The sequence below is a fragment of the Nyctereutes procyonoides genome, unplaced genomic scaffold (assembly GCF_905146905.1).
Source record: "Nyctereutes procyonoides isolate TBG_1078 unplaced genomic scaffold, NYPRO_anot_genome, whole genome shotgun sequence".
Taxonomy (NCBI): Eukaryota; Metazoa; Chordata; class Mammalia; order Carnivora; family Canidae; genus Nyctereutes; species Nyctereutes procyonoides.
Window position 1 is genome coordinate 49,928,850 of NW_026575042.1, and position 27,501 is coordinate 49,956,350.

Below are 27,501 nucleotides of genomic sequence, written 5' to 3' on the forward strand. Positions count from 1 at the left end.
AATGATACAAATTAATATTGCTGATGTTCTATATAATCCTTTAAATTATGTTTCATAAATTCTTTAGAAATTATAATCATAAAATTTTCATTTTGTTCCATAAAACTACTTCTAAATATCTGCCACTTCACAATAAAAAAAAAAAATCCTTAAAAGCAATCTTTATCATGTTTCTATTCACTTAAGGAGAGGGCATGAGTCCTGTGCATTAACTACTATTTCCTGATACAGGACTTTCCTCTACTGAAACAGAATTCCAGGAAAAAAATACAAGCTCTCCCTCCATGCCCATTTATATTGCCAATAATTTAAAGAAGAAAAATGAAGATTTTTTAAAAGGATTTTATTTATTTCATGAGAGACAGAGAGAGAGAGAGAGAGATAGAGAGAGGCAGAGAGAGGCAGAGACACAGGCAGAGGGAGAAGCAGACTCCATGCAGGGAGCCCGACGTGGGACTCAATCCCAGGTCTCCAGGATCATACCCTAGGCTGAAGGCGGTGCCGAACCGCTGGGCCATCGGGGCTGCCCTAAAATGAAGATTCTAATAGCAGTTTTGACAGGTAGGAAATGAAAAGGCTCCCAGTCCCAAATTAAATAATGATTGCATTAAAAAATTTGGCACTATGAAATCAGGCAGACATTAAGCTGTAGTAGAAAAAAAACAACAAAGTCTGTAACAGGTATTTTAAATCTGCTCAGAGAAAAATCAATTAATTATGCCTTGCTATCTACCAAAGACATGGGTTAAACGAAGTCTCAGCAGTACAATACACTGTATCACCTTTCCTTCTGTGATGAAAATGGCTATTAAATATATTAATCCTACTTACAATAGAATAATTTCTTAAACCTTATTTTCTTTCTCTAATATTAAGGTAAAATACATTTTGGAAATCTACATGGAATGTTCCCAACAAATTGGTTCTTTATTCTTAGCAGGTGTGATGTCACACAGTTTTATTCATTCTTTCAACTACATGATGAACCATGACCCCACAAAATATAAAAAATGAGTCTAGTCTGCTGTTATATTGAATACTGATCTCAACCGTTTAATGTAAAACAACATACCTTTTTGGATTTCTGTTAACAGGGCAAAATAGAAATTATTCATAGGAAAAAGGGATTAAATGGTTAAGATATGTCTTTTTGGGAACAGATTTTACCCTTATATCCCTCCCCTACCAGTAACGTCTTACCTGCTCTAATCCGTTCAGGTTCAAGTTCACTACCACAAATGCAGACACATTTTCCAGTTTTCATCATAGATTTTTCTTTTAACATTGTTTTTAGGATGCTTTAAGCAATTAGTTTCACAATTATTATTTCAAATTTATGTTTACAATTCATAGTTAGCCCACATTCAATAAGGACATGGCCTTTACACTTTTTGGTTCATAGACCATTTAAGATTTACACAAGAGCTCTCTCCAGAAAGACAAACAATTACATATCCACTTTTGCTAGCAATTCAGGGGTTTCAAGGCCCCACTGACACCTGTTTAGGATAATAATACCTGTAATAAAGAGATGAAATCAAATAATAGATTTGTATCTTGAAGGTTTAATTGTTAAAAAAAATAGAGAAATAAATCTATTTTAGGTACTGAACAAATTTTTTATGATTGGTCAAGCAAAATTAAAATATTTACGAAGGAAGGAATTTTTCATTTTACTCTTAGCTAATCTTACATGATTTTAAGATTTACAAGAATATTAGCTAGTAAATATACAATACAGTAACTGGAGGAGTTAATGTTCATACTTGTGGACAGGGTTATTAGGATCTAGCAGTAAAGAAAAACATATGCAAAAATAGGTAGTATTTTCTAGTACTGATTTATCATGAACAGATCCTCAGATTCATGTAGATCATTTGTAAGATGTTATCAGTGATCAATGTATGCAACATAGTTGCACATAGCTATTAAGAAGTCATTTTTGGTGTGTGTTACAAGCATGTCCCCAAATAATCAAAAGACTACAATTCAAAAAAAATGTTCATTTCTAAAGAAAATGCAATTAATGGCTTTCTCCTTAGAGTTACAGGCTTAAAATATATTTTAATACTTCAAGTCATTAAAGATTTGTTTATTTCAAAGTATGTTTGAAAGTATGTAAATTTGTAATATGAACGGATAAGAAACAAAAGATAATCATGGCAATGTCACCTTCTTATTCCAAAAATTAAAAAGCAAAATACATTTCACGTATGAGAGTAAGTAGGTTCTTTTCTTTATTCAAGTAAACATTTTGATTATAATACAAGATAATGGACAACCCATGTAATAAAGTATGGTGGACTATGGTTTGGTATAGCTTCCTCGTGTCTAGGATGATTTTCCAGGTGATTCTTCAGGATGACATCAATGCCCAACACAGGCTTTCCAACGGCAATGCATGAGTTCTAGAGAACTGCCTCTATCTTCAGATGCTGAGTGCCATTTTCTCCCACCCATTTTATCCTCCATTACTTATTAAAAAAACCCACTCTAAAATTCAACCTATGTTATAAAATTAACAAAATCAAAAATTAGTGTATGTTTTCCCACAAGGATAAAATCAAGTAAGACTCAACTTAATCTTTCTTTTTCTATAATTTTGGAAGGATTTACATATCTCTTAAGTCAGAGTAACATACAACACAGAATATTAAATATGTACTGGGTGTACAGAATATGTTGGGAATTGTTAATGTATTCAAAAGCTTAATTTTCCTGGGATACCAATCCTTCACCAAACATTATAAACAGAAGGTTGTGTTTTAATAAGTGGAAATATAGTACCCAATTTCATAGAAAGTAATCGTGAGATTCTTCTCACTAGTAAAGTGCTTAATTAAGAAATATCCTTCCACAACGTGATTTAACCTGTCAAAGGCACAAATGTCTTTGTCTCTCTCTAAGCATTAGTCTGTAAGATTATGGTATTACTCATTTAAATTTTATTTAATCGTTAAGCTCTACTGTTTTTTTTTTCTCCCAGTAATAAAAAAAAGCTGCTTGAAGAAAAACATTTTTTATTTTCAAAACTTTGCCATGAACGTACATACAACACTAAATTAAATTAGATCCCTTCATGAGCTGCCTGTATGTCATGAAGCACATATGAGAAAAAACATATGTAAGCTTTAGGATAAAAGTTAACAAGGAATCAGAGTATCTTCCAAAAAAGGTGGGCAGGGGAACCGTTAAATTAAAAATCATAGCTTTCATTTTATAAAAAATAGTTTGAATAATCTTCTTATAAATCTTTAACGCTTACAAAAGCAGGAAATACATCTAAAATAGTCTTTTTAAACACAGATTCATTAGTACATCGTGGTTATGGTCAGAAAACAACTACAATGGCATTTCAGTAGTATGCATTCTCTTCTCAGCAAATTCCACATAGAATTTAACCAATTTGCAATTCAAAATAAGATTTAACTGCCAACAAGGCCAGACTAGTTGTAATTAGTACCTGAATATTAACCTCTGTTCCATTTAATATATTGTACCAAAATTTTAAATACAGCTCAATGATAGTACTGATAACAATACTTGACTGCATGGTTACCACCCATGACTACTGAACTGAAAGTTAAAATATACTTTGGTCAGTAAATTAAAAAGATATAAATCAAATAATAAGGCCAGAAAACTTGTTTAAGAATCAGTTTCCTGACCTTAAGTAAACTTCAAATACATCGACAAGGCAAGGAAAATATAATTAAATATACAGAGAGGTCTCTATTTTTTAATCATTTGGCATTTTATATTAACAATTTCCTTGTTTAAAATAGTATTTTATACTCCCGTGCACTGATTATCATAGCTGTCTGAATTAAATGAAAACTACAGTTTACCTCCTAGAATGTCCAGTAGTGAATACATTAGTTGCTTCTTTTGCACTTCCAAGAAGATGGTCCTATATCCTGTAATTTTTTCAATTTTGGACCAAGAAAGAACCACCAAGCAAATCCAATAAAAACACAAATAATGGATTCTACATAATAACCATCCAGCGCTGTAACACATGAGCCACCAAGTTTTTTGCAAAGCTGTAAAAAACAAAACAAAACAAAACTATAATAAATAGTTCACTATTTCGGGGGATCCCTGGGTGGCTCAGTGGTTTGGCGCCTGCCTTTGGCCCAGGGCGCGATCCTGGAGTCCCGGGATCGAGTCCCACATCGGGCTCCCGGCATGGAGCCCGCTTCTCCCTCCTCCTGTGTCTCTGCCTCTCTCTCAATCTCTGTGTCTATCATGAATGAATAAATAAATAAATCTTTAAAAAAAATAGTTCACTATTTCAAAACGGAAGTATTCAGCAATTTAGATTTCTTTACTTTGTCATCTAAGAGATTAATAAAAAAAATTTGGGGGTAGTATTTTTTAAGATTTTATTTTGTTTATTCATGAGAGACACACAGAAAGAGAGGCAGAGTCACAGGCAGAGGGAGAAGCAGCCTCCATGCAGGGAGCCCAATGTGGGACTCAATCAAGGACTCCCGGATCGTGCCCTGAGCCAAAGGCAGATGCTCAACTGCTGAGCACCCAGGTGTCCCTGGTAGTATTTTTATTTTTAATTTATTATTATTTTTTTTAAGTAATCCAGCATGGGGCTTGAACTCACAACCCAGAGACCAATAGATGATCTAGAGTCACAGGGTCTACCAACTGAGCCAACCAGGCTCCCCTCAAAATGGTTTTGGTTTTTTTTTTTTTATGATTTTATTTATTTCTTCACGAGAGAGCGATAGGTAGAGACACAAGTACAGGGAGAAGCAGGTTCCATGCAGGGAGCCCAATGTGGGACTCGTTCCCAGGACTCAAGGATCATAGTCTGAGCTGAAGGCAGGTGCTTAACCGCTGAGCCATCCAGGCGCCCCCTTCAAAATGTTTTGTTAAATCATTTCAACATTTCATTTACTTCAAATGGTGAAATATGCTAATATATCCTAATCTCTAATGCTACTAACAAGATTAAAAACATTTTTCAGGTTTTGCTGTAAGCAATACTCATTTTCCATTCTGAAGATATATAGCTTTACATATTTGGGGAATGTGAAGACCACTCTAGGAGTGGGCTAATGTTAATTTGAAATAATTAACAACAGATTAACCTTCAGTTTTAGCTACAACTGTTATATAAATAGCCAGTGGAAATTTCTCTTTTTCTATCATTATTCAGCTGTTAATTATGCACTTACTAAGTGCTTATTGTATAGGATCCTCAAGGTTAAGGGAAGAAAGACTCCTCCTCCCTTACTAAGAAGCATCTTCAAGTGAGCTACTCTTACTGATTTGAATGTTACAGAAAAAAAAAATACACAGATTTCAACACTAGAAACTATGAGCAGATACGATTTTTTTTTAAATTTTTTTAATTTTTATTTATTTATGATAGTCACAGAGAGATAGAGAGAGGCAGAGACAGAGGCAGAGGGAGAAGCAGGCTCCATGCACCGGGAGCCCGACGTGGGATTCGATCCCGGGTCTCCAGGATCGCGCCCTGGGCCAAAGGCAAGCGCCAAACCGCTGCGCCACCCAGGGATCCCCAGATACGATTTTTAAAAAAGATATAGTACTTCTAGAGGCAGAATAAGAAAATTAGTATCTTTCATTTTTTTTTAAAGATTTTATTTAAAACAAACAAACAAACTATAAATAAAGATTTTATTTTTTTAAGTAATTTCCGTACCCACAGGGGGGGGCTCAAACTTACAACCCCAAGGTCAAGAGTCCCATGCTCCACAGACTGAGCCAGCCAGGTTTTCCTGAAAATTAATATCTTAACACTAGCTTGATGTTATCTAAAATCACAACATACTTACCTCAACAGCATCAGGTGTTCGACAATTCTGGTTTGATGCTCCTACACACTCTTTCACTGTGAGGGGATCTACTAGCCAAAGAGCTACTGTAGAAGGCCAGTTTCCTCCCAGATTGGACACAGTATTTAAAAGGGTCATATATGTTCCTCCAATAAGTGGATCACTAACTTTCGCATTGAAAGCCATTATGGAAACATACATGCTGTACAATGTAACCTACAAGGAAAATATAAAACATCTTTAGCATAATTAGACCTTATTCAACTGTGGTCTGAATTAAGAACATCAAAATCATAAATCTGAAAATTAATTTCCATGACCCTTATTAAAACTCAAGTCAACTAAGGTTTATTGAGCACCTACTACAGGCCAAATCACATCATGGCAATAAAAAGATGACTAAGACAGTCTCTCTGTGCCCTTGAAGAATTTTTTTTTTAAGATTTTATTTATCCATTCATGAGACACACAGAGAGAGAGAGAGAGAGAGAGAGAGAGGCAGAGACACAGGCAGAGGGAGGAGCAGGCTCCATGCAGGGAGCGTGACATGGGACTCGATCCTGGGTCTCCAGGATCACACCCTGGGCTGAAGTGGCACTAAACCGCTGAGACACCTGGGCTGCCCACCCTTGAAGAATTTATTCTAGGCTGGGAAAATAAGGAATAAGTAATCATGATGAAATGCAGTTTAAGTAAGTAAAAGTACACATATTGTGCTACTGGGGCCTCAACAAATGAGAGATTAATTCTATAATAAGTAGTAAAGGAAAGCTCAATAGAGAGAATGACAGATAGGGTGGCATCAAGATATGCAATAGCAATTAGCAAACCCCATGTTTGTACTGTCCCTAAATACCTCCTGTGTGTGTATATTTAAGTATATATGTGAATGAATAATTATATATATTTTTCCTTTACATATATAGAAGAAAGATAACATTTCAGAATTTTTTTTTAAAATATTTTTTAAATTTTTATTTATTTATGATAGTCACAGAGAGAGAGAGAGAGGCAGAGACACAGGCAGAGGGAGAAGCAGGCTCCATGCGCTGGGAGCCCGACGTGGGATTCGATCCCGAGTCTCCAGGATCGCGCCCTGGGCCAAAGGCAGGCGCCAAACCACTGCGCCACCCAGGGATCCCCATTTCAGAATTTATGAGGCAAACTCAACAGAAAAATCTCCTTAAGAGGCAAAAAGTACTTAAGAGGCAAAAATTAACCCTCTATTTAGGAACATGGAAACCAACCAAACCATGTTTCCAAAACAGTATTCCTTTGAATACTGTTCCATGGGCATTCACAGAAAAAGGTATTCCAGAGTCAAATAAGACTAAGAAACACTGAGTTACAAACAAACAGGTCCCTTTCAGTGTAGGCCTCTGAAAGCCTTTAGAACGCAAACTCCTTAAGGGCCGGATTTTGGCATGAATTATTTAGTTATATTTTCGTGCTTAGAATGGTTTCTGGCATGGAATAGGTATCCAATTAATATTTGTTAAAGAAATGATTAAAAAAAAAAAGAAATGATTAAGATGCTACATAAAGAGGGGTTGTGTCAGGTATCATTTCTCAAATTTACTTGGCCTTATCAGTATTTTCCAGAAAGCATCTGGCTAAGCACTGACAGCTACATTTTATAGAAAATTTTCTAATGAAATCCAAAGCCAAACAAATGCTTTTTGGACTACTACACTATAGTTTTCCTTTACTTACACAGATAATGAAACATTTACTAAGCTAAAGCACTTCTTTAAAGCTGGACAGATTCATTACGGAGTTCTCCTAAATTATATAACTATGCAAAAATTACTGAGATTACTTGGTAGCCACATTTTTAAGTTTCAGAAAAACAAGTGAGGATTTTGCAATTAAACTAGGTTCCATAAAAAATCCAAAAATGATTTTTTTTAAAGTTTTTATTTATTTATTCATGACAGACACAGAGACAGGAACAGACACTGGCAGAGAAGCAGGCTGCCTGTGGGAAGCCCAATGTGGAACTCGATCCCGGGACACCAGGACCATGCCCTGAACCAAAAGCAAACGCTCAACCACTCAGTCACCCAGGTGCCCTCAAAGTGACTCTTAAATACACATTTGTAATAACTGCACTCAAGTCCCAAAGTTTACTGCTAGGTGTCCACAAGTTTACTTGAATCACTTGAAACACAACCCCATTCTGCAACAGCAGCTTAAGTCATGCTAGGGATTAAACATATCTAATAAAGAAAGAGAAAGCAGATTAACACATAACTTTCAAAATCACAATAAGTCATGACTTTCAGTACAGTATCTAAACTGAAAACCTGGGCTCTGTCGCCCAGTAGCCACCATTATTTCTCAATACTTTCAGGAAGAAAAGACATTTGGAATAGAAGAAATATAGAATCCAAGTCTAGGGATGACCTGAGGGTTACTTAGGAAGGGTAGAGTTGCTAGCTTTGGAATTAATGTAATGTAACAAATACTGGATGAATGCACAACAAAAAGAAATGAAGAAGAAACTATGAAAAAAAAAAAAAGAAGAAGAAGAAGAAACTATGAAAGAGCTCAATAAAGCAAAAGCCACAAAGTTCATTGTCAAATAATTTCTTCAGTGTCAGACTCATGCTTAAGTCTTAAAATGTATTATCATTATTTCAAGGCAACTGTAGAAAAATGTCTTCTTTAGATTCCAAAAACAGTTTACATTCTGAGAAAAACCACAGCAAGCTTACCTGATGTAACGCATAACTCAGCAGCACTATAATGTAGTAATATATAGGGAATCCTCCTTGATGTTCTACTCTGGGAGTCCACCAAACTAGTAGAGCATATTCTAATCCAAACAATAATCTATAGAAAAAGAAAGAAACATGGAGTTGACTTCCATTTTAGGTTATAAAATAACAACAAAACAGAAATCTGTATGCCTACTATGTGAAAGAAGCCTGTTATTTAAAACCTGTTAGGAGGTTAAAAAGAGGTAAAAGTGCATATAAATGATACTGAAGTTAAAGATGCGCTTCAAGTCTTTTTCTATATATACTTTACACACGGGTATTAGTGACACTGATGTTTCTCATTTAACCTTTCTTATTTAGTAAGGTTTTATTTCATTTTTACCTGTAGGGCATGGCTTTGTAAAATATGTTTAGTGGCTGGGGACCTGCAGTGTACTTGCTGATAATCAAAGGCAGTATTATCTGCAAAGGAACCATTGGAACTGCCAGTAAGGCTAAATGTTCTTTGGGTACTCCCTCTTCTACCAATTTCAGTCCTGTTACTGCATCTGCTGCTGAAAAACCAATCTGTAATATAAAAACAAAAAAATATTTCAATTTGGGATTTACAAAATATTTTCCCCAAGCATATGTAAGTTCTCCAAGAACCTCAATCTTATTATTGATTTATGGCAGTTACAAGTAAATATATTATTCTATCTGGTACAACAATCAAGTTATAGAAGGCATACTCTTCCTATGGTCTACTGACAATATTCAGTGAAAACAACTGAAAATTCAGCACTTTTAGGAACTGCAGATGGCTGTAATTACAACTAAATTTCCATTTCAAAAAGTTCAATCTCTTACAATAAACAGTATTCAAATCCAAACTTACTGATTTCTGGTGTGGGTTTTTTTTTTTTTTTTTGATTTCTTTATTTATTCATGAGAGATGAGAGAGAGAGAGAGAGAGAGAGGCACTTAGGCAGAGGGAGAAGCAGACTCCCCATAGGGAGCCCTATGCGGGATTCCATCCTGATCCTGAATCCTGGGTGGGATCCAGGTATTTACCCATCCCAGGATCCCAGAATCATGCCCTGAGCCAAAGACAAATGCCCAACCGCTGAGCCACCCAGGCATCCCTGATTTCTATGTTTTAAGTTTTAAAATGAGTCTTTAATTGACTCTAAATAATAAAATCTGTATAAAATGAAGCATCACTGCCACATAAACAAATTTTTAATGATTTCTGACCAACCATAATTACAATTTCCAAAAGCCAACCAACATTCAAAAAGTAATTTTGAGAAACATTCTATCAAAAGGGTTAAATAAAATGAAGGGGAAGAAAAATTGTAGTTAGATTAATTTTTAAAAACAACAAAAACAAAAAAAAAAGGATGCTAAAAGTAGTGAGTAAAAGTTTGGGGTAAAATGAGGTATTTAGAGAGTCTCAAAGTATCTCTCCATAAATTAGTTTTTAATTACAAAAGGAAAATAGTAACTTTACAACAATGAGTTAACAAGAGTAATCAAAGTTAACAACAGTTAGCAGGATAAAGGGACATAGTAAGACTCCTGATAGAATTTCCCGAAATCATCACTGGATTACTTGGGTGATATTCCTGACACATTTGCATAACATGAATCCAAACATGAAGTAACATCAGACACACATAAATGGAAGGCCATTCTACAGAAAAATTTAAAATATCCAGGTCATGAAGAACAAAGAAAGGCTTATATCCACTAAATCCTATGTGTGATTCTGGACTGGATCCCTGACCGGGGAAAAGTAAAGTTATAAAGGCTGTTACAGGGACAACTGGTGAAATTTGGGTATAGATTGTGATTAGATAAAAGTACTCTATCAACTTAATTTCCTTAATTTTTGGTTAAGTTGTAGCTTGAAAGAGAAAACCCTTGTTCTTAGGAAATACATACTCAAGGTATTTATGGATAAAGGGGCAGGATACGTACAAATCACTTTCATATTTCAGAAAAAATATGTAATAGAGCACTAATCTACAGAATACAAAATGTGAAACTAAATGTTAACAGAAAATTTTGGGTAATGACATATGGGAATTTTTCAACTATATAAGCAAATTTTCAGTAAGAGTGAAGCTATATTAAAACACAAAGTTTAGGGACACCTGATGGCTCAGTGGTTGAGCATCTGCCTTTGGCTCAGGGCGTAATCCTGGAGTCCCGGGATGGAGTCCCACATCTGGTTCCCGGTGGGGAGCCTGCTTGTCTCTCTGCCTATGTCTCCGTCTCTCATGAATAAATAAATAAAATATTTTTAAAAAACACATTTTTTAAAGGAATGGTAATAGTATGTACTTTAACTTCTTAGAATGGAGCCAAAGGCCAAATTTCACCACAGAAAAATTAAAGGTCAAAGATATTTTACTTAAATCCACAAAAGAATTTCACTCATTCTCTTTGTAAAAATTAAATATACAAACTGAATTCAACATTTACTTTATCTTGAAAGTGCTACAGTAGGAGATATTTGTAGTTGAAATATACATATATCTAAGAAAACACCCAGGATATATAAAAATTCCACAAATTTAAAGAAAAACGCAGCTCTGGATATTCATATAGCCAATAACCATATGAAAAGATGCTCAACTTCTTTAATCATCAGGGAAATGCAAATTATAACAAGATGCCACTACACACCCACCAGAAAGGCTAAATTTGAAAGGACAATATATGTTTTTGCAAGGCTGTGAAGCAATTGGAATTCTTTTACACTGTTGGCAGGAGGGAAAATGGAAACCATCACTTTGGAAAACTTGTTTGGCAGTATATATTAAAGCATTTCTGATGACCTAGCAATTCTATTCCTAGGTATCCACCCATCAGAAATGTGCATCCTTGTTCACCAAAAGTAATGTACATGAATGAATATTCATTCATAGGAGCACTATTAGTAATAGTTTAAAAGTAGAAGTAACTAAACATTTGTTGATAGGATGAATAAATTATAGCATATTTATACAGTGGAATATTACAAGCAATGAGATGAATAAACTATTGTTATAGATAACCATATAATAAGATATACAAATATAACACTAAGTGAAAGAATACAGGAGCCAGACATACAAATACATACTGGATATTCTTTATATTTATTATAAAACTCAAAAGCAGAGGAAACTAATCTATGACATTAAAAGTTAGGAGAGATGCTACTTTTGGTGAGGTTTCCTTTAAAAGGGAGATAAAAGATTCTAGATTCTGAACTGAAGCACACCTCCTTATATACTGCTGTCAAGAGAGAATTATAATCTTCTAAAAATCAGGTTAGCAATCATATTCACTGACCCACTAATTGCTTAAGAATCTACTGAAAGGAAATATCCACTAGTGCATTTTTATCATTAAAAATCATAAGCAAATTAAATACACCACAGAAAAATGAGTGAATTACAGTAAATCTATACAATGTGACAATTATATAGCTATTAAAGTGTGTGTATATATATATATATATATATATTTTTTTTTTTTTTTAAAAGATTTTATTTATTGGGCAGCCTGGGTGGCTCAGCGGTTTAGCACCACCTTCAGCTCAGGGTGTGATCCTGGAGCCCCAGGATTGAGTTCCATGTTGGGCTCCCCGCAGGGATCTTTTTTTTTTTTTTTTTTTAAGATTTTATTTATTTATTCATGAGAGACACAGAGAGAGGCAGAGACACAGGCAGAGGGAGAAGCAGGCTCCGTGCAGGGAGCCCGACGTGGGACTCAATCCTGGTTTTCCAGGATCACACCCTGGGCTGAAGGCAAATGCTTAATGCTGAGCCACCCAGGTGTCAGTCCCTCCTCAGCATAATCTTTAAAATGTTTTTGGTTTATGAATCAGGATATCTCCATACAGAAAATATAAAGAATAAAATAAAGAGTTACCAAAATTCTATTTATGGTATATTTCCTTCCAAAATTAAAAAGAACAAGTCAACATTTTTATTTTTTTTTTAAGTCAACATTTTTAAATAGACTTCTAATACTTATAGATTTCTATATATTTGTAAATCACTTTTTTTAAAGATTTTATTTATTTCTTCATGAGACACACACAGAGAGAGAGAGAGAGAGAGACAGAGAGAGAGAGGCAGAGACCCAGGCAGAGGGAGAAGCAGGCTCCATGCAGGGAGCATGACGTGGGACTCGATCCCGGGACTCCAGGATCACGCCCTGGGCCGAAGGCAGGCGCCAAACCACTGAGCCACCCAGGGATCTCCCTGTAAATCACTTTCTAAATAAATAATTATAATACTTCTGACATTAAATGTACACTCATTATAACTGTAGGGAGCTGTTTTTTTCAAGGCATTAATTTCCATACTAAGCATTAATATCATTCATTAAATAAAACTTCACATTTATTAGAAGTACTTCAAATTGGCACAGTTGTTTTCAAGATTCCAAGACATTTAGCTTTTTTTTTTTTAATTTTATTTATTTATTCATAAGAGGCACAGAGAGAGGCAGAGACACAGGCAGAGGGAGAAGCAGGCTCCATGTAGGGAGCCCGATGTGGGACTCGGTCCTGGGACTCCAGGATCACACCCTGAGCCAAAGGCAGGCGCTCAACTGCTGAGCCACCCAGACGTCCCTTAGCTTACTTTGAAATCACATTTGATATCATCACACTTTTTAAAACAAATTTAATGAATATAAAATACCATTTTTCATTGTTAAATTCTAATAGTAGTGGGAAGGGACTTATGATATGAAAGGCAACGGAAGTATTCCACGATATTGGTAATTATAACAGAGTGGTACATTTGCTTTATAAATCTCTTACCTTTGCAGTTAGAATCAGAAGGCAAAATGTCAGAACTGCTGGCATTTTTATAATTGCAAAAAGCAACTTGTAAGTGTCTGTGATCCCTTGGGTTTCTTCTTTTCCTACTGATACTTCTTTGTTTTCTTTTTTCAGAAGGGCAACTAGAGTTGTTGTTATCAAAAATACAGCTCCCCAGAAAAAAAGGAAATCTGAAATCAAAAACATTAATATCTGTAACTAACTTTTGAAGTGACATATCTGCATTGATACTAAATTTTGTATACTTTTCTTCCACCAAATCTGTTAAAAGAAACCAAAAACATTTAGGTGCCTATCATGTTCAAGGCAACATACCAAGCATATTAGATGAACAAGATAGTCCTGGCTCTGTTAAGCATTTATCACATAGACCAAAACAGACAGGGATACTTAACGAGGAAAAACAAAAACAAAAGCAATACAAGCATTTGTGGGCTGTATGAAACAAGTCTGTTGTGTCAAGTTTCTTTAAGGGAAGTGCTAGGAGTGACCAATGATTTTTACATCCCATAAGATTCATCAGTCATACTTCCTTTTTTAATGTTTATTGATTTATTTATTTAGGTAATCTCTATACCCAGCATAGACTCAAAGTCACAACCCTTATATCAAGAGTCACATGTTCTTCTGTATCAGTCATTCTTCTTAAGCACATAAGCCATTTCAGTTGTTGGGTTGTTTTTTTTTAAGATTTTACTTATTTACTCATGAGAGACAGAGAGAGAGAGGCAGAAACACAGGCAGAGGGAGCAGCAGGCTCCATGCAGGGAGCCCGACGTGGGACTCCATCCCGGGTCTCCAGGATCATGCCCTGGGCTGCAGGCAGGCACCAAGCCACTGAGCCACCCAGGGATCCCCAGAGGCACCATTTACTGGTGTATATCCTCTGTCATAAGCGTGCTAAGCATTTTACATGCGCATATCTCCTTTACTGCCACAATCCAATAGGTTAATACTAAGCCCCAATTTACAGATAAAGAAATAGGCTTAGGTTATATTGCCTGAGGCTACATTCTAAGTCAGTGGTAAAACGTGATTTCACTTCTCTACAAAACTAATTTCAAAACCTGTATCTCGGGGATCCCTGGGTGGCTCTGTGGTTTGGCACCTGGCTTCGGCCCAGGGCATGATCCTGGAGTCCCGGGATTGAGTCCCGCCTCAGGCTCCCTGCATGGAGCCTGCTTCTCCTCTGTCTGTGTCTCTGCCTCTCTCTCTCTCTCTCTCTGTCTCTCGTGAATAAATAAAATCTTTAAAAAACAAAAACAAAACAAAACCCTGTATCTCCTTAACCATCCTGACAGAAATGGATCTTAGTTTATCACTACAAAACTTATTAGATAACCCTTAGTTTTTTCATCTAAAATAAGAGGACTTGGCTAGAAAATCCCAGAGCTAGTAGCTCTAACATTCTAGAATTGTATTCATTTTTTTTTAATTTTTATTTATTTATGATAGTCACACACAGAGAGAGAGAGAGAGAGGCAGAGACATAGGCAGAGGGAGAAGCAGGCTCCATGCACCGGGAGCCCAATGTGGGATTCGATCCCGGGTCTCCAGGATCGCGCCCTGGGCCAAAGGCAGGCGCCAAACCGCTGTGCAACCCAGGGATCCCTAATTTCTACTTTATGTTAATGTAGTGTTTTGCAATCTGGCTCAAAAGGAATGAACAACAATTTAAGATTATTCTTTTAAGTGAGGCTACTTTTATTTTTAATTAATTTCATCTGTGAAATGTGACAAATAATGACCTGTTTACAGTATTTCTCCTAGAATACCATTCTGATTCAGAAAATTTTTGTTCATCATTTGATTTAAATTAGTGGTTTAAGAAACCCTGAAGGGCATTTGGGTGGTTCAGTCAGTGAAGTGTCAGTCCTGATCTCAGCTCAGGTCTTGATCTCAAAGTCATGAGTTCAAGCCACGCCTAGCATGGAGCCTACTTTAAAAAAAAAAGTAGGGATCCCTGGGTGGCGCAGCGGTTTAGCACCTGCCTTTGGCCCAGGGCGCGATCCTGGAGACCTGGGATCGAATCCCACGTAGGGCTTCCGGTGCATGGAGCCTGCTTCTCCCTCTGCTTATGTCTCTGCCTCTCTCTCTCTGTGTGTGTGACTATCATAAATAAAAAAAAAAAGAGAGAGAGAAAGGATTTTGAAAAAAAAAAAAAAAGTAAATAAATCCTGAAAAACAAACTGTGCTACTTTCATGGTCACTAGAAATTCCAATTAATGGTCTCTAATTAAATGTTAAGAGAAAATTAATTAAAGTTTATAATCTTAATATTAAGTTATATATTACTTCAAGAGTTCTAGTTCACTAAGCAAAATATCTTTAAGTCTGTTTATACATTCTCTCAATTTTAATGAACTCTTCATCTAGAATTTAAACTCCAACACAGGGCAGCCCCGGTGGCACAGCGGTTTAGCGCCGCCTGCAGCCCAGGGCATGATCCTGGAGTCCTGGGATCGAGTCCCACGTCAGGCTCTCTGCATGGAGCCTGCTTCTCCCTCTGCCTGTGTCTCTGCCTCTCTCTCTCTCTCTCTCTCTCTCTCTCTCTCTCTCTGCATAAATAAATAAATAAATAAATAAATATAAATAAAAATCTTTAAAAAAAGAAAAAAATAAAAATAAACTCCAACACAAAGAGAAAAACATAAGAACAAGTTAAACAGGTTTCAATACTGTTTGTAGTTAAGATTATTTCTTTGTGCTCTTTGGATAAAATAACAGTACATGTAATAAAAGAAGGAAGGAGTGACAATGCATCACTTCAGAGCCCTAATTCAAAAGCTTTCCCAATAGCTCATATGGAAACAAGAATGAAACTAACAGCTCAGAAAAAATATTAATAAGCCAGAAAAAATATTAAGTTTTATGAACACAATTACCATAAATACTAATAATCATTAGACTACTGGCTATTATTTATTAACACTGTTTTGATGCTAGAGACTATCCATAGTCTGATATACTAACCGCTGTTAAGGTTATTGTTACCAAAAACAATCTAAATATTTCACTACTCACATTTTGGTTGATTTTCATTTATGTATTTTATCTGTAATATCAATATGATGTAGATGTCAAAGGTGATGTGCAAGTTTCATAAATATGAGTTTTGGGCAACGACCTATAGGTCAAACTAAATATTCGTTAAGTAGCTACTAGATCTTATCTAGTGCTCCCATGAATGCAAAATTTAAGAGCCAATTCACCAGTAACCAAGGATATAATAGCTAGCACTTGAGTGCCTATTATGCCAAAGCAAAACACTGGACAGTGCAGTAAGTCTCAAAGTCACTTTCCAAGACAAATATTATTATTCTTACTTTACACATAATGAAATCATATTACAGTCCATGAAGTGTCAGAGGTGGGTCTAAACTCAGATCTGATTCTAAAGCAATAGTGTTTTCCATTTTACTACCCAGAGGCTCAGATTCACCTACTTACAGCAAGTAGGCTCTCTTTCCTACCAACCAGATACGCCTGAGTAGATACCATTTTAGCTCCAACCATGAAGTCTGGAACATAGATACTTCAGCACACTTGTACTCCCCTTCCTCACTTTCATCTCCCTGTATGGAGAAGGGTATGCAAACCCATAGGATATATAAACATGGTGCATCTTCCAAAAGAGTCCATTTTATTCAATAGTTTAGAGGGAAGCTTTTTTTTTTTTTTTAAGATTTTATTTATTCATTCATTAGAGACACAGAGAGTTAGAGAGGCAGAGACACAGGCAGAGGGAGAAGCAGGCTCCATGCAGGGAGCCTGATGTGGGACTCGATCCGGGAACTCCAGGATCAGGCCCTGGGCCGAAGGCAGGCGCTAAACCGTTGAGCCACCCAGGGATCCCCTCCAAGAGTTTTTAAAGATAAAACATCAGACTTCGAAAAGCTTTCACACTTTCAAGCCTTTGAACTAGGTCCCCAGATCCTTTGGACTAGGTGTAGGTTCACTCTCTCTGCCACCATCAGAAGAGACAGAAGATTTAAGAAGCATTGTCTGATAAACCATCCCTGGCTCAGATCAAGTTCTCTCTCCCTGGAACTCTCACACTTTGGAAATTAACTTTAGTCCTACAGAAGTCAGTGACAGGAAAGCAAACTTTCAATTTGTTCAAAATATCAGGACTTCCTTTCACTTTCTTGCTTTTGGCACAGCAATCTATTTCACAAGTTAGAGCACGAAGGGACTTTAGACACCCATCATCCAGTTCAACACTCTTTCACAGTGGAGGAAACCATAACAGAAATAGTGTGATTGACCCTGGGTCACTAGCTGAGTCTCAGTAGAAACAGACTTTTCTGTGCCACAAATCTCTGAAACATTTGCTCAAAATACCCATGCTGTGAGCCCTCTCAAAAAAATGCTATTTGGGGTAGCCCGGGAGACCCAGGATCGAGTCCCACATCGGGCTCCTTGCATGGAGCCTGTTTCTCCCTCTGCCTGTGTCTCTGCCTCTCTCTCTCTCTCTCTGTGTCTCTCATGAATGAATGAATAAAATCTTTTAAAAAAATGCTATTTGACTATACAATATATATAGTCATATCTAATTAGGGGATTAGGATTTTAAAAGATAGTATATAATGCAAAAATCAAGTAAATATAAAGCAAATTTTGAAATCTTCCTAATCCCTTAGTTTTCCTAACCCCTTAGGAAGATAAAGCCATGTTTGAGATCACGTACCTTTTCATTAACTCCAACAATGTTAGGTTTTCCTCCAGGGTAGAAGAGATTGTTCAATCAAGCATTGGATTAAGCAGCTATCTTACTGTTAAGCAACATCTTGCCCCAAAATTTGGGCTCATAATCAGTCCAAGATGCAAGGCTGAGGCTGAGAAGCCAACAGATCTAGTGTTTCCATCTCATGCTAACTTTTTTTTTTTAAGATTGCATTTATTTATTCATGAGAGAGAGAAAGAGAGAGAGAGGCAGAGACACAGGCAGAGGGAGAAGCAGGCTCCATGCAGGGAGCCCAATGTGGGACTCGATCCTAGGTCTCCAGGATCAGGCCCTGGGCTGAAGGCGGCGCTAAACCGCTGAGCCACCTGGGCTGCCCCTCATGCTAACTCTTCATCTCTATCACTGAATGAATGGAAGTGAATCACTCTTTCAATTTTTTAAAATATGTTCTGGCCAACACAAAATCCTAAAATGGATTTTAATTAAAATATTAAACATATATGATATATCTCAACTCTGATGCTATGATAGGTTCTTGTTTGTATAACCCATACCCTAACACTCCTAAATCAATTTTTGTAAAATAAATTTACACTTTTATAAGAGTAGACAATGAACATTCTAAACTATTACATAAGATGAAGAGTACATCAGAAGAGCTAAAATGAAAAAAAAAATGATAACATCAAATGCTGACAAGGATGCAGAGAAACTGGATCATTCATATATTGCTGGTAGGAAGATGAAATGGTATATCCATTCTATTCTGGAAAAAAGTTTGGCAGTTCCTTTCAAAACTAAAAACAGACTTACCAGAAATCAGCCTTTGCAATACCTGGGCATTCATCTCAGAGAAACAAAGACTTATTTTCACAGAAAAATAGCCCCAAACTGGAAACTACTCAAATTCCCTTCAATGGACGAGCAGTGAAATAAACCGTGGTATTTCTAACAAATGGAATACTTCTTAGCAATAAAAAGCAACAAATCATTGATAGATGCAACAACCTGGATAAATCTCAAATAAATTATGCTAACTGAATAGAGCTAATCTTCAAGGGATACACGCTGCATGATTTCATTCACGTAACATTCCCGAAACATAATTATAAAGATAGAAAACAGATTAGTAGCTACCACTGGTTAGGTATGGAGACGAGGAAATTGGTGTAGCTACAAAGAGGCAACAAAAAAAGGAATCTTGTGATGAAGGTACAGTTGAGTATCTCCACTGTGGTGATGGTAGTTATACAAGGATACATGTGATGAAATAACATGGAGCCACTCACATGCGCATACACAGAAGCAAACACAAAGGAGTACATGTCTAACTGGTGAATTCTGAAGAGGGGTATGAATTACACCAATGTCAATTTCTTGGTTTTGAGAGTATATTATAGTTAACTAAGAGGTTAACAGTGGAGGAGCCTGGGGGGATGCATGGGATACCACTAAACATTTCTTTACCCTACTGTAAATCTATAATTATTTTAAAATAAAAAGTCTAAAACAATGAATGGGAAATCTAACAATGCACAAGTTTTTTGTGTTGTTGTTTGTTTTAGAACACAAAAGTTCTAAAACTGCTAAGATTAAGAAATGTAGGCCTCAAATGTAAGATAATATAAAGCAACCAAAAAAGATAGAAATCTTTAGCGCTGTTGAAATCACCTATTCTTTAGCTTTAATTGGTTACCACTGGACTTCAGCCACTAAGAATTGTATTCAAAAGTGAGGGGAAAGAATGAAATTAAAAAAAAGAAAAAAAAAGTCACAGACACCACCAAACCAAGGAATAGAAATGGTGGAAGAGAACTTGTCTTGCTTTTTGAATATGCACTGCATCCATAAAAAAGTTGCAGCATGCACAATCATGTAAAAATTATATACTTGTGACCTCTTATACTAATATAGTACATACAATTTAAAACATAAACCCCAAATTTAAAAATATGAAGACATTTTTTAAAAGAATGAAATTAAAGAACTATCTAGAGGCACCTGGCTGGCTCAATTGGTAGAGCATGTGACTATTCATCTCAGAATTGTGAATTTGAGTTCTGCAGGTGCAGAAATTGTATGTTAGGTGCAGAAATTACTTAAAAATAGAATCTGTATAAAAATGTATATGTATAAAATGCCAGATTTATTCAAGATTGTGTCTTAAAAAAAAACAGGTGAAATCAGGGGTTTTATATTCTTTCTAATTTTCTAGGAACAGAACTTCCCCTTTAATAAGGTAAATCTACTTGGCTTTCTCAAATTATAGTTTTCAGAAACACTATAAATGAAAGTAGGAGATTGCCTGTAATCAGTGAGGTTCTATGATTCTTTCATTGATAAAATTATAATAAAGGCTAATTCAATTGACCTCCACATAAATTTCAATAAAAACAGAAGTGAAATTCATGGAAAAATATATGTCAAATAAAAATCAAATAGTTTTTTAGTTTAGAGTGTCCTTTGTAACTTGACTTTTCCATACAAAAGCAACCTCACAGTTCTTTACTGGGCAAAGAAAGCACATAGTACCATTTCTCCTTTGCTTTGTTTTAAAAAGAAAAAAGACTTTAAGACCTTCTTTTTTGGAGTGCGGGCTCCTGTTTTTAACATCCTGAATCTACTAAACCCAGTATTCCTCTACTCTTATCTCACTTTACTACTAGGGTCCCAGCATTTGAAAAAAAAGTTCAAATTTGGGGATCCCTGGGTGGCTCAGTGGTTTGGCGTCTGCCTTCGGCCCAGGGCATGATCCTGGAGACCTGGGACTGAGTCCCACAACAGGCTCCCTGCATGGGGCCTGCTTCTCCTCTTCTCTCTCTGTGTCTCTCATGAACAAATAAATAAAATCTTTTTTTTTAAAAAGTTCAAATTTGCTCCATTTGTGTATATGGAGATGTAAGATCCACCAGATTTATTAACCTGTTCCACCTAAGGCAAAAAAGGTAGCTAAATTCAAGGATTTTATCACATACTTTGTATGATATTTACCCAGAGATTATTAGGTAATGCGCTAGGTTTTATCTTTATAATGACTTCTTAGATTACTATACAGTAGAACTAACTTTTTTTGGTTTACAGTTCTATGAACTTGAACACGTGTATAAATTTCAAATTACCACCACCATAATCAAGATACAGAACAGTTTCATCACTCCCCAAAACTCCCTCATGTTATCATCCACTTACACTCACCAGCTCCTCATTCAATCTCTAGCAACTGCCCATCTGTTCTCTAGCTCTAAATTTTACTTTTCGAGAATACAGGAGAATGTTTTAAGTCTAGATGTACGTGCTAAAGAATGAATTACAGCCTGTTTAAAAACAACTGGTCTATCTAGAAATGGGCCAGTTAGTCCGATTCTCATTCAAAATAGCACTTCTGGTCACACAAAATATATTAGTAAGTCCTGCTTCAGAAAGCTTGACAAAGAAATCTCTCACTAAGTAAGAATTAATTTGTCCTGCTCTCTTCCTAGTTCTAAGAATGGGTATCTTACAAATATTGTTTTAACTATAATCATTACCAGTTAGATTAGCTTTTCTTTCAGCATCAGTTTTTTCAAAATACTTCCTTTTTTTCTGACTGACTCTTATACGTGCATGCCTGTCTATACGACAAACTAATTCATACGCTCTAATATATTTAGCTCTCTTCTCCAGCATCAGACTAACCTGCCCCAACCCAAACACCCTGCTCCCTATCTCAATCACCTCTCTATTCATTATTGTTAACACTGCCTTCTAGAGTAAGCCTCAATGACCAGTTCACAGATCAGATCTGGACTAAAGACATTTCATATGAGTCTAATAAATGTTTCAAAAGTTACAAAATAAAACAAAAAAGGAAGCTCCAGCTTCTCTTGAATATTGGTGAGATTCAGCAATCCTAGGATCCTACTACCACAAGACAATTTATTGAAATTGAAGGCTCCCTATCCTTATTTTCAATTTTTAAAAAAGATTTTATTTATTTGACAGAGAAGAGAGAGAGAACAGAGAACAAGCAGGGGAGCAGCAGGAGAGGGAGAAGCAGGCCCTCGGCTGAGCAGGGAGCCCAATGTGGGGCTCAATCCCAGGACCCAAGCTGAAGGCAGATATGCCTAACCAACAATCCACTAACCAAACACAAATGCCTAACCGACTAAGTCACCTGGGTGCCTCTGAAACTCACCTTTGGATGGGCATGAGTTTTTCAGATCATCAATGTCCCCCCCAAGCCCTACAGTCCTGTACCAACTCACTGAATTCATTTACACTGTCCATCCACCCAATCCATCATTTTGGTTTGCAAAGTCCCATTATAAATTCCTTGAGAGAGAATTTTCTGGTTTTATTAAACAAATTTTGACACCTATCACATGGCTAGCACCAAACAGGCACTGAGCGAATAATGTCCCCGGTCACTTCAAAAACAAAACAAAAAAATTTTAGTCTGTTATTTCTAGGCCATCAGGCATTCCAGAAGTGGGCTGATGTTTTTAGACATCAGCAGTTAGAGTGCTGGTAGAAAAGTCCAATCAGTACAAATTACATTTAGGTTTTAAGGTTTTCCCTTAGGTTTTTCCTAATTTCTTATCAACTACAAGAAACTAATAGGTGTTTTTGTAAAATAAAGTATGTATACTCTTTGCTTTACGCCATTTTTGGCTTACAACTTTTCTAAGAATGCTCTACGTTCAGAGTGTGGGGAATCCTGTCTCTTTACCTCCAACAAGGCACTTGACCTCAGTTTCTTCATCTATAAGAATAAATTGAGGTGGTCGAGGCGCCTGGATGGCTCAGTTGGTTGGGCGTCAGACTGTTGATTTTGGCTCAGGTCATGATCTTGGGGTCATAGGATCAAGCTCTGCCAAGGGCTTCATGCTCAACAGGGAGTCAGCTTGACATTCTGTCTCCTCTGGCCCTCTCCCTCAGCTTGCAGCACACGCACTCACTCTCTAAATAAATAAATAAATAAAATAAAATCTTTTAAAAAAAGGAAATTATGTATTGAGATGGTTACTAGACTTATTGTGGGGACTGTTCCGTATAGAATGTAAAAATTGAATTATGTTATACACCTGAAACTACGACCATTATATACCAATTTTACCCCAATTAAAAAAATCAGCTCCCAAAAATATAAATCAGAATCTAAATTATTAAAAAAAGGGGGGGGGGCAGCCCAGGTGGCTCAGCAGTTTGGCAAGGCCTTCAGCCTGGGGCCTGATCCTGGCGACCTGGGATCAAGTCCCACGTTGGGCTCCCTGCATGGAGCCTGCTTTCTCCCTCTGTCTGTGGCTCTGCCTCTCTCTCTGTGTTTCTCATGAATAAATAATAAAATATTTTTAAAAAATAAAAAATAAAAAAAATAAATGAAAAATAAAGAAAAAATTAAAAAAAAAAAAGAAGGAATTGAAATACACGATCTTTCTAAGTTATAAAAGAGTATTCTAATCTCTGTGCTCTTCTGGGTTACTTTCATCATCTCTTGTAGCCCAAAGGGTTTTCTTTTTGTTCCTAAAAATCCTTAAAAACCAACGGGGGCAGGACAAAAAAAAAAAAAAAAAAAAAAAAAACCTCCTTTCTGAATTCAGGACTGCCTTGGATCCCTGAAGTACCAAAAAGCCAATCTCAGCATAATCAAGGTTTTGCTTCTAAGGGATTTTTCTCGTCTTATTCTTCATGGTCTAAATTTGTTATTTAGATTCCTGCTTTCTAAATGGCAAAAACTTTTTTCTGAATATATTCCATTTCTATTTATCTGTAACTCAAAACAAAGTGTTATTCAGAGAATATACTTTGCAATTCTAAAAAATAATTATGCCTTTTGACTTTCTAAACATTTGCCTCAATGTTCTGGCTCTTCTTTTATTACATAAGCAATTTTCTTCACGATTCTTTCTTTGCTCTTAACATTTCTAAAAACCGCTGTTTTTCTTATTTTTTGTTATACTGCTACTAAATTCCAGAAAGATCAAAGTTATGATATGTACAATTACAAAAAAAAGAGAATGAAAACTCTTCGAATCTTAGTGAAATGTTTGAACTAAAAACAGCAGTCTACTATAGACAGAAAAAGTTAAATTAAAAAGTAAGCTATTTTTACAGTTTCCTGGAGGAGAGTTCAAATTCCACGGAACAAACAGCCTTACAAAATAACAAATCCAAAAAAAAATAAAAATAAAAAAAAATCGTATCTGTGTAAATAAAAGTCCAATGGTGACACATTTTTGATATTCCCATGGGGGACCGTTGTGGGGAAGAAAGGATGTAATTAACATGGCTCCTGAATGCATAATGGCTCCATGGAATGAGGTTTTATCAATTACTCTTATACTTAAGAGAAAGCTCTAATTCACCTAGTTAGTAATTCGGTTTCCACAACCCCTTAAATCTTGGTATCTCTTCTGAGGCTTTCTCATGTGAAGTGATGTATCATTTCACTAGTCCTTCCTGGTGACATGAACAGGCCCAGGACAAAAATGAAAAGATACATAAAAAGCAATAAGGTGCTAATACGATGCATTCACCCAGTAAGTATTTATTTCTAGGCAGAGGATTATCCACAGAGCAGGAGCGGGACCCCAGGACACTTCGAGACCAATCTGTTTTAAGTGCAAGCAGCATCTCTGAACCATTTTCGGCCTCCAGCCAAACTCAGAAAAAGTGTACTTTTCGTTTCATCAGTAGTAGTGACTCACTAACAGTCTGAGGAGGTAGAAAGGGGATCCCTTACAGGACGCAGGGTATGGAGGAGGTGTGTAAGATCTCAAGAGATAATCCCTCTGTCCCCTGCACTCCCCAGATATTATTATATGACCCTTACACTTCCCTCGCCACACAGCTACCTCCAACACGTACCCTGTCTGGAATCCCCAAGCTAGTACCGGGAACATAAGAGAAATTTGAAGTGCGTAAATTTCAAGAGAATCAATTACAGTCATTATCATTATCAGAATGAAGAATTCTTACCATATTCCTGATGTTGGTTATTCCTGATACTGCTAATTTTACTTCTGTTTCCTAATTGTTAGGAAAGCTTAGGGGAAAACAAACAAACAAAACAAAACAAAACAAAAACTCAGGAAACCTTCCAAGATCATGTATTTTACTCATTCAGAAAAAGGGATAATTTTGTAGAACTTACACAAAATTGCTTACTGGATAAACTTCAGATTCTTTCTCATAGCAATTCAAGAAAATCTTACTAATCTATCAGGTCACAACTGCCCTGTCGGCACCATGTCCTGAACCCAGGCCCCACAATTACTGCTTCAGGCACTCTGAACACCAAAGGCACTGTCCTGTACCTTCTTTTTTTTTTTTTTTAAGATTTTAATAATTCATGAGAGGCAGAGAGAGAGGCAGAGACACAGGCAGAAGGAGAAGCAGGCTCCAGGCAGGGAGCCCGACGTGGGGCTGAATCCTGGGGCCCCAGGGTCACGCCCTGGGCCAAAGGGCAGGCGCTCAACCGCTGAGCCACCCAGGTGTCCCTGTCCTGTACCTTCTTGTACTTTGCAGCTTCAGCGCACTTTCACCTGGTGTTCTGCATCCTGGAATCCCGCTTGTCCACTCCAGCAAATTTTGTAATTCTGCAAAGTCAAATGTCATCTGCAGGGTGAAGCCTGACTCTCACAAGCTAGCAACCCTGTGCTCCCCATAAATGTTCACTCCCTGTCCCCCATCCCCCACTTTCTTTGTGGGTTGGACTCTCTGCTTTGTTCATCGGAGGCCCTTAGAACTCTTGTCCCTCGGCCAACTCATTAAGGCTGAATGAATTAACGCTATTCTATTCCCCAGAAGGGCGACAGCAGGACTCTTGGTACACCAGCGGGGGGGGGGGGGGGGGACCGGGGAGGAATGAACTAAGAAATCTCAATCCAAGACAAGGAAAATGTGAACGACGGGAGTCGGGCTGGATTCACGCCTTCACCGTAGCATCCAAGTACTGAGCCAGGGTCAACAGCTCCCCAAGACGGAGAATTTTGCTGTGCCATCACACAACAGCCTTATTGGATGAGCTGCCTCTCCCCGCTGCTTGCGGGGTGCTCATCCTTTACGACGACGCCTCTCATGTAGTCATTCCGGCTGAAGCAGCTCATTTTAGCAGAAACCTCAACCACGGGCAGCCCGGGTCGGGTGGCTCGGCGGTTTAGCACCTGCCTTCAGCTCAGGGCGTGACCCGGGGAGCCCCAGGATCGAGTCCCACGTGGGGCTCCCTGCAGGGCGCCTGCTTCTCCCTCTGCCTGTGTCTCTGCCTCTCTGTGTTCTCATGAATAAATAAATGAAATCTTTAAAAAAAAAAAAAAAGAAGAAAGAGAAGACTCAACCTCAGGGCTATCCCCCACAAAAATAATTTCCAGCAGACTGAATCAGGGCACGGCCTGCAACCTCACACACACACACACACCCACACACCCCATCACAAGGATTCATAAACACTAGCGGTGAGCCGACCCGCGGCGCAGTTCGGCCGGAATACACTACCCGAGAGAGTAACGATTCCCCTGGGCTGAGGCTCGAACCGCAGGTACTTGTTACAGAAGTCGGCGGATTCCAGGGCCAGGAACAACACGTTGCCCAGGAAGTAGCCCGCTGTCTGGCCCACCGAGTTGCAGGTGGAGGCGTAACCCACGTTTTCGCGCGACAGCATGGTCAGCGCCCAGCCGTCCACGGCGATGTCCTGCGTGGCCGCCAGGAACTCGAACAGGAAGAAGGTCACGGTGAGGGCGGTCACGTCGGGGTCGGGGTCGGGGTCGGGGTCGGGGCCGCGGCCGCCCGCGCCCGCGCCCGCGCCCGCCCCCGCGCCCCCCAGCAGGCGCTCCACCTGGCCGGACAGGTAGATCATGAACAGCCCCAGCGTGTACTGCGTGGGCACGAGCCACGACTTGCGACGGCCGAAGCTCCTCAGGTACACGGCGTCCACCAGCGGGGCCCAGAGCAGCTTGAGGCTGAAGGGCCAGAAGACCAAACTGAAGAAGGCCTGGTCGGTGTAGCTCACGTTTTTGCTCTGCAAGATGAGCGGGACGCTGCCCGCCAGGCCGAGCGGGATGCCCTGCAGCACGTACAGGAAGAGCAGCAGCAGGATGCTGCTCAGCTCGGCGCGGCAGCCGCGCGGCGGCCTGGGGGGCTCGCCGGGGCCGGCGTCCCGCACCAGCAGGGCTTCCTTGTCGCCCTCCCCGCCCGCCACCTCCTGGGGACGGTCCTCCCAGCCGCCCGGCGGCAGGGGGCCGCTCTTCATGTCCAGAGAGTGGTTGAAAGCCCCCGGCCGCCGCTGCCGACTGTTGTCCTTGTGGGAGACGGTGGGCGACATGTCCGGGACGACGCGGAGGGCTGCCGGGGCTCAGGGACGAGGGCAGGCCGTGGCGCTGCGGGGGAAGCGGGCCCTCGGCGGCGGCGGCACCCAGCGAACGGCCAGCCTCCCGACCCGCCTCCAGCTCCCGCCGCCGCCGCCGCCGC

General features: G+C 38.3%; 1 protein-coding gene across 2 annotated transcripts; it reads right to left on the reverse strand.

Moving 5' to 3' along the window:
* Positions 1-2,212: 2,212 nt before the first annotated feature.
* On the reverse strand, positions 2,213-27,501 carry SLC33A1 (solute carrier family 33 member 1). Of its 2 annotated transcripts, XM_055321355.1 has the most exons (6): positions 26,530-27,501; positions 13,350-13,540; positions 8,925-9,109; positions 8,537-8,654; positions 5,820-6,035; positions 2,213-4,043 (listed from the first exon to the last, which is right to left on the reverse strand). In XM_055321355.1, exons 1-6 carry the CDS (start codon positions 27,353-27,355, stop codon positions 3,876-3,878), a joined length of 1,704 nt encoding a protein of 567 aa, XP_055177330.1. In that variant the 5' UTR covers positions 27,356-27,501; the 3' UTR covers positions 2,213-3,875. The 2 variants fall into 2 exon arrangements, with proteins under 2 accessions (XP_055177330.1, XP_055177331.1); XM_055321356.1 differs by lacking the exons at positions 8,537-8,654; positions 13,350-13,540.

What these genes read in the sequence shown, in the direction of transcription:
- SLC33A1 (XM_055321355.1), bottom strand. Translation starts at nt 27,355, where the DNA reads ATGTCGCCCACCGTCTCCCACAAGGACAACAGTCGGCAGCGGCGGCCG. An exon ending in TGAGTTATGCGTTACATCAG is followed by an intron (nt 6,036 to 8,536) that starts GTAAGCTTGCTG and finishes TTTTCCTTGTAG; the next exon opens with GTTACATTGTACAGCATGTA. An exon ending in GAACACCTGATGCTGTTGAG is followed by an intron (nt 4,044 to 5,819) that starts GTAAGTATGTTG and finishes TGTTTTTTACAG; the next exon opens with CTTTGCAAAAAACTTGGTGG.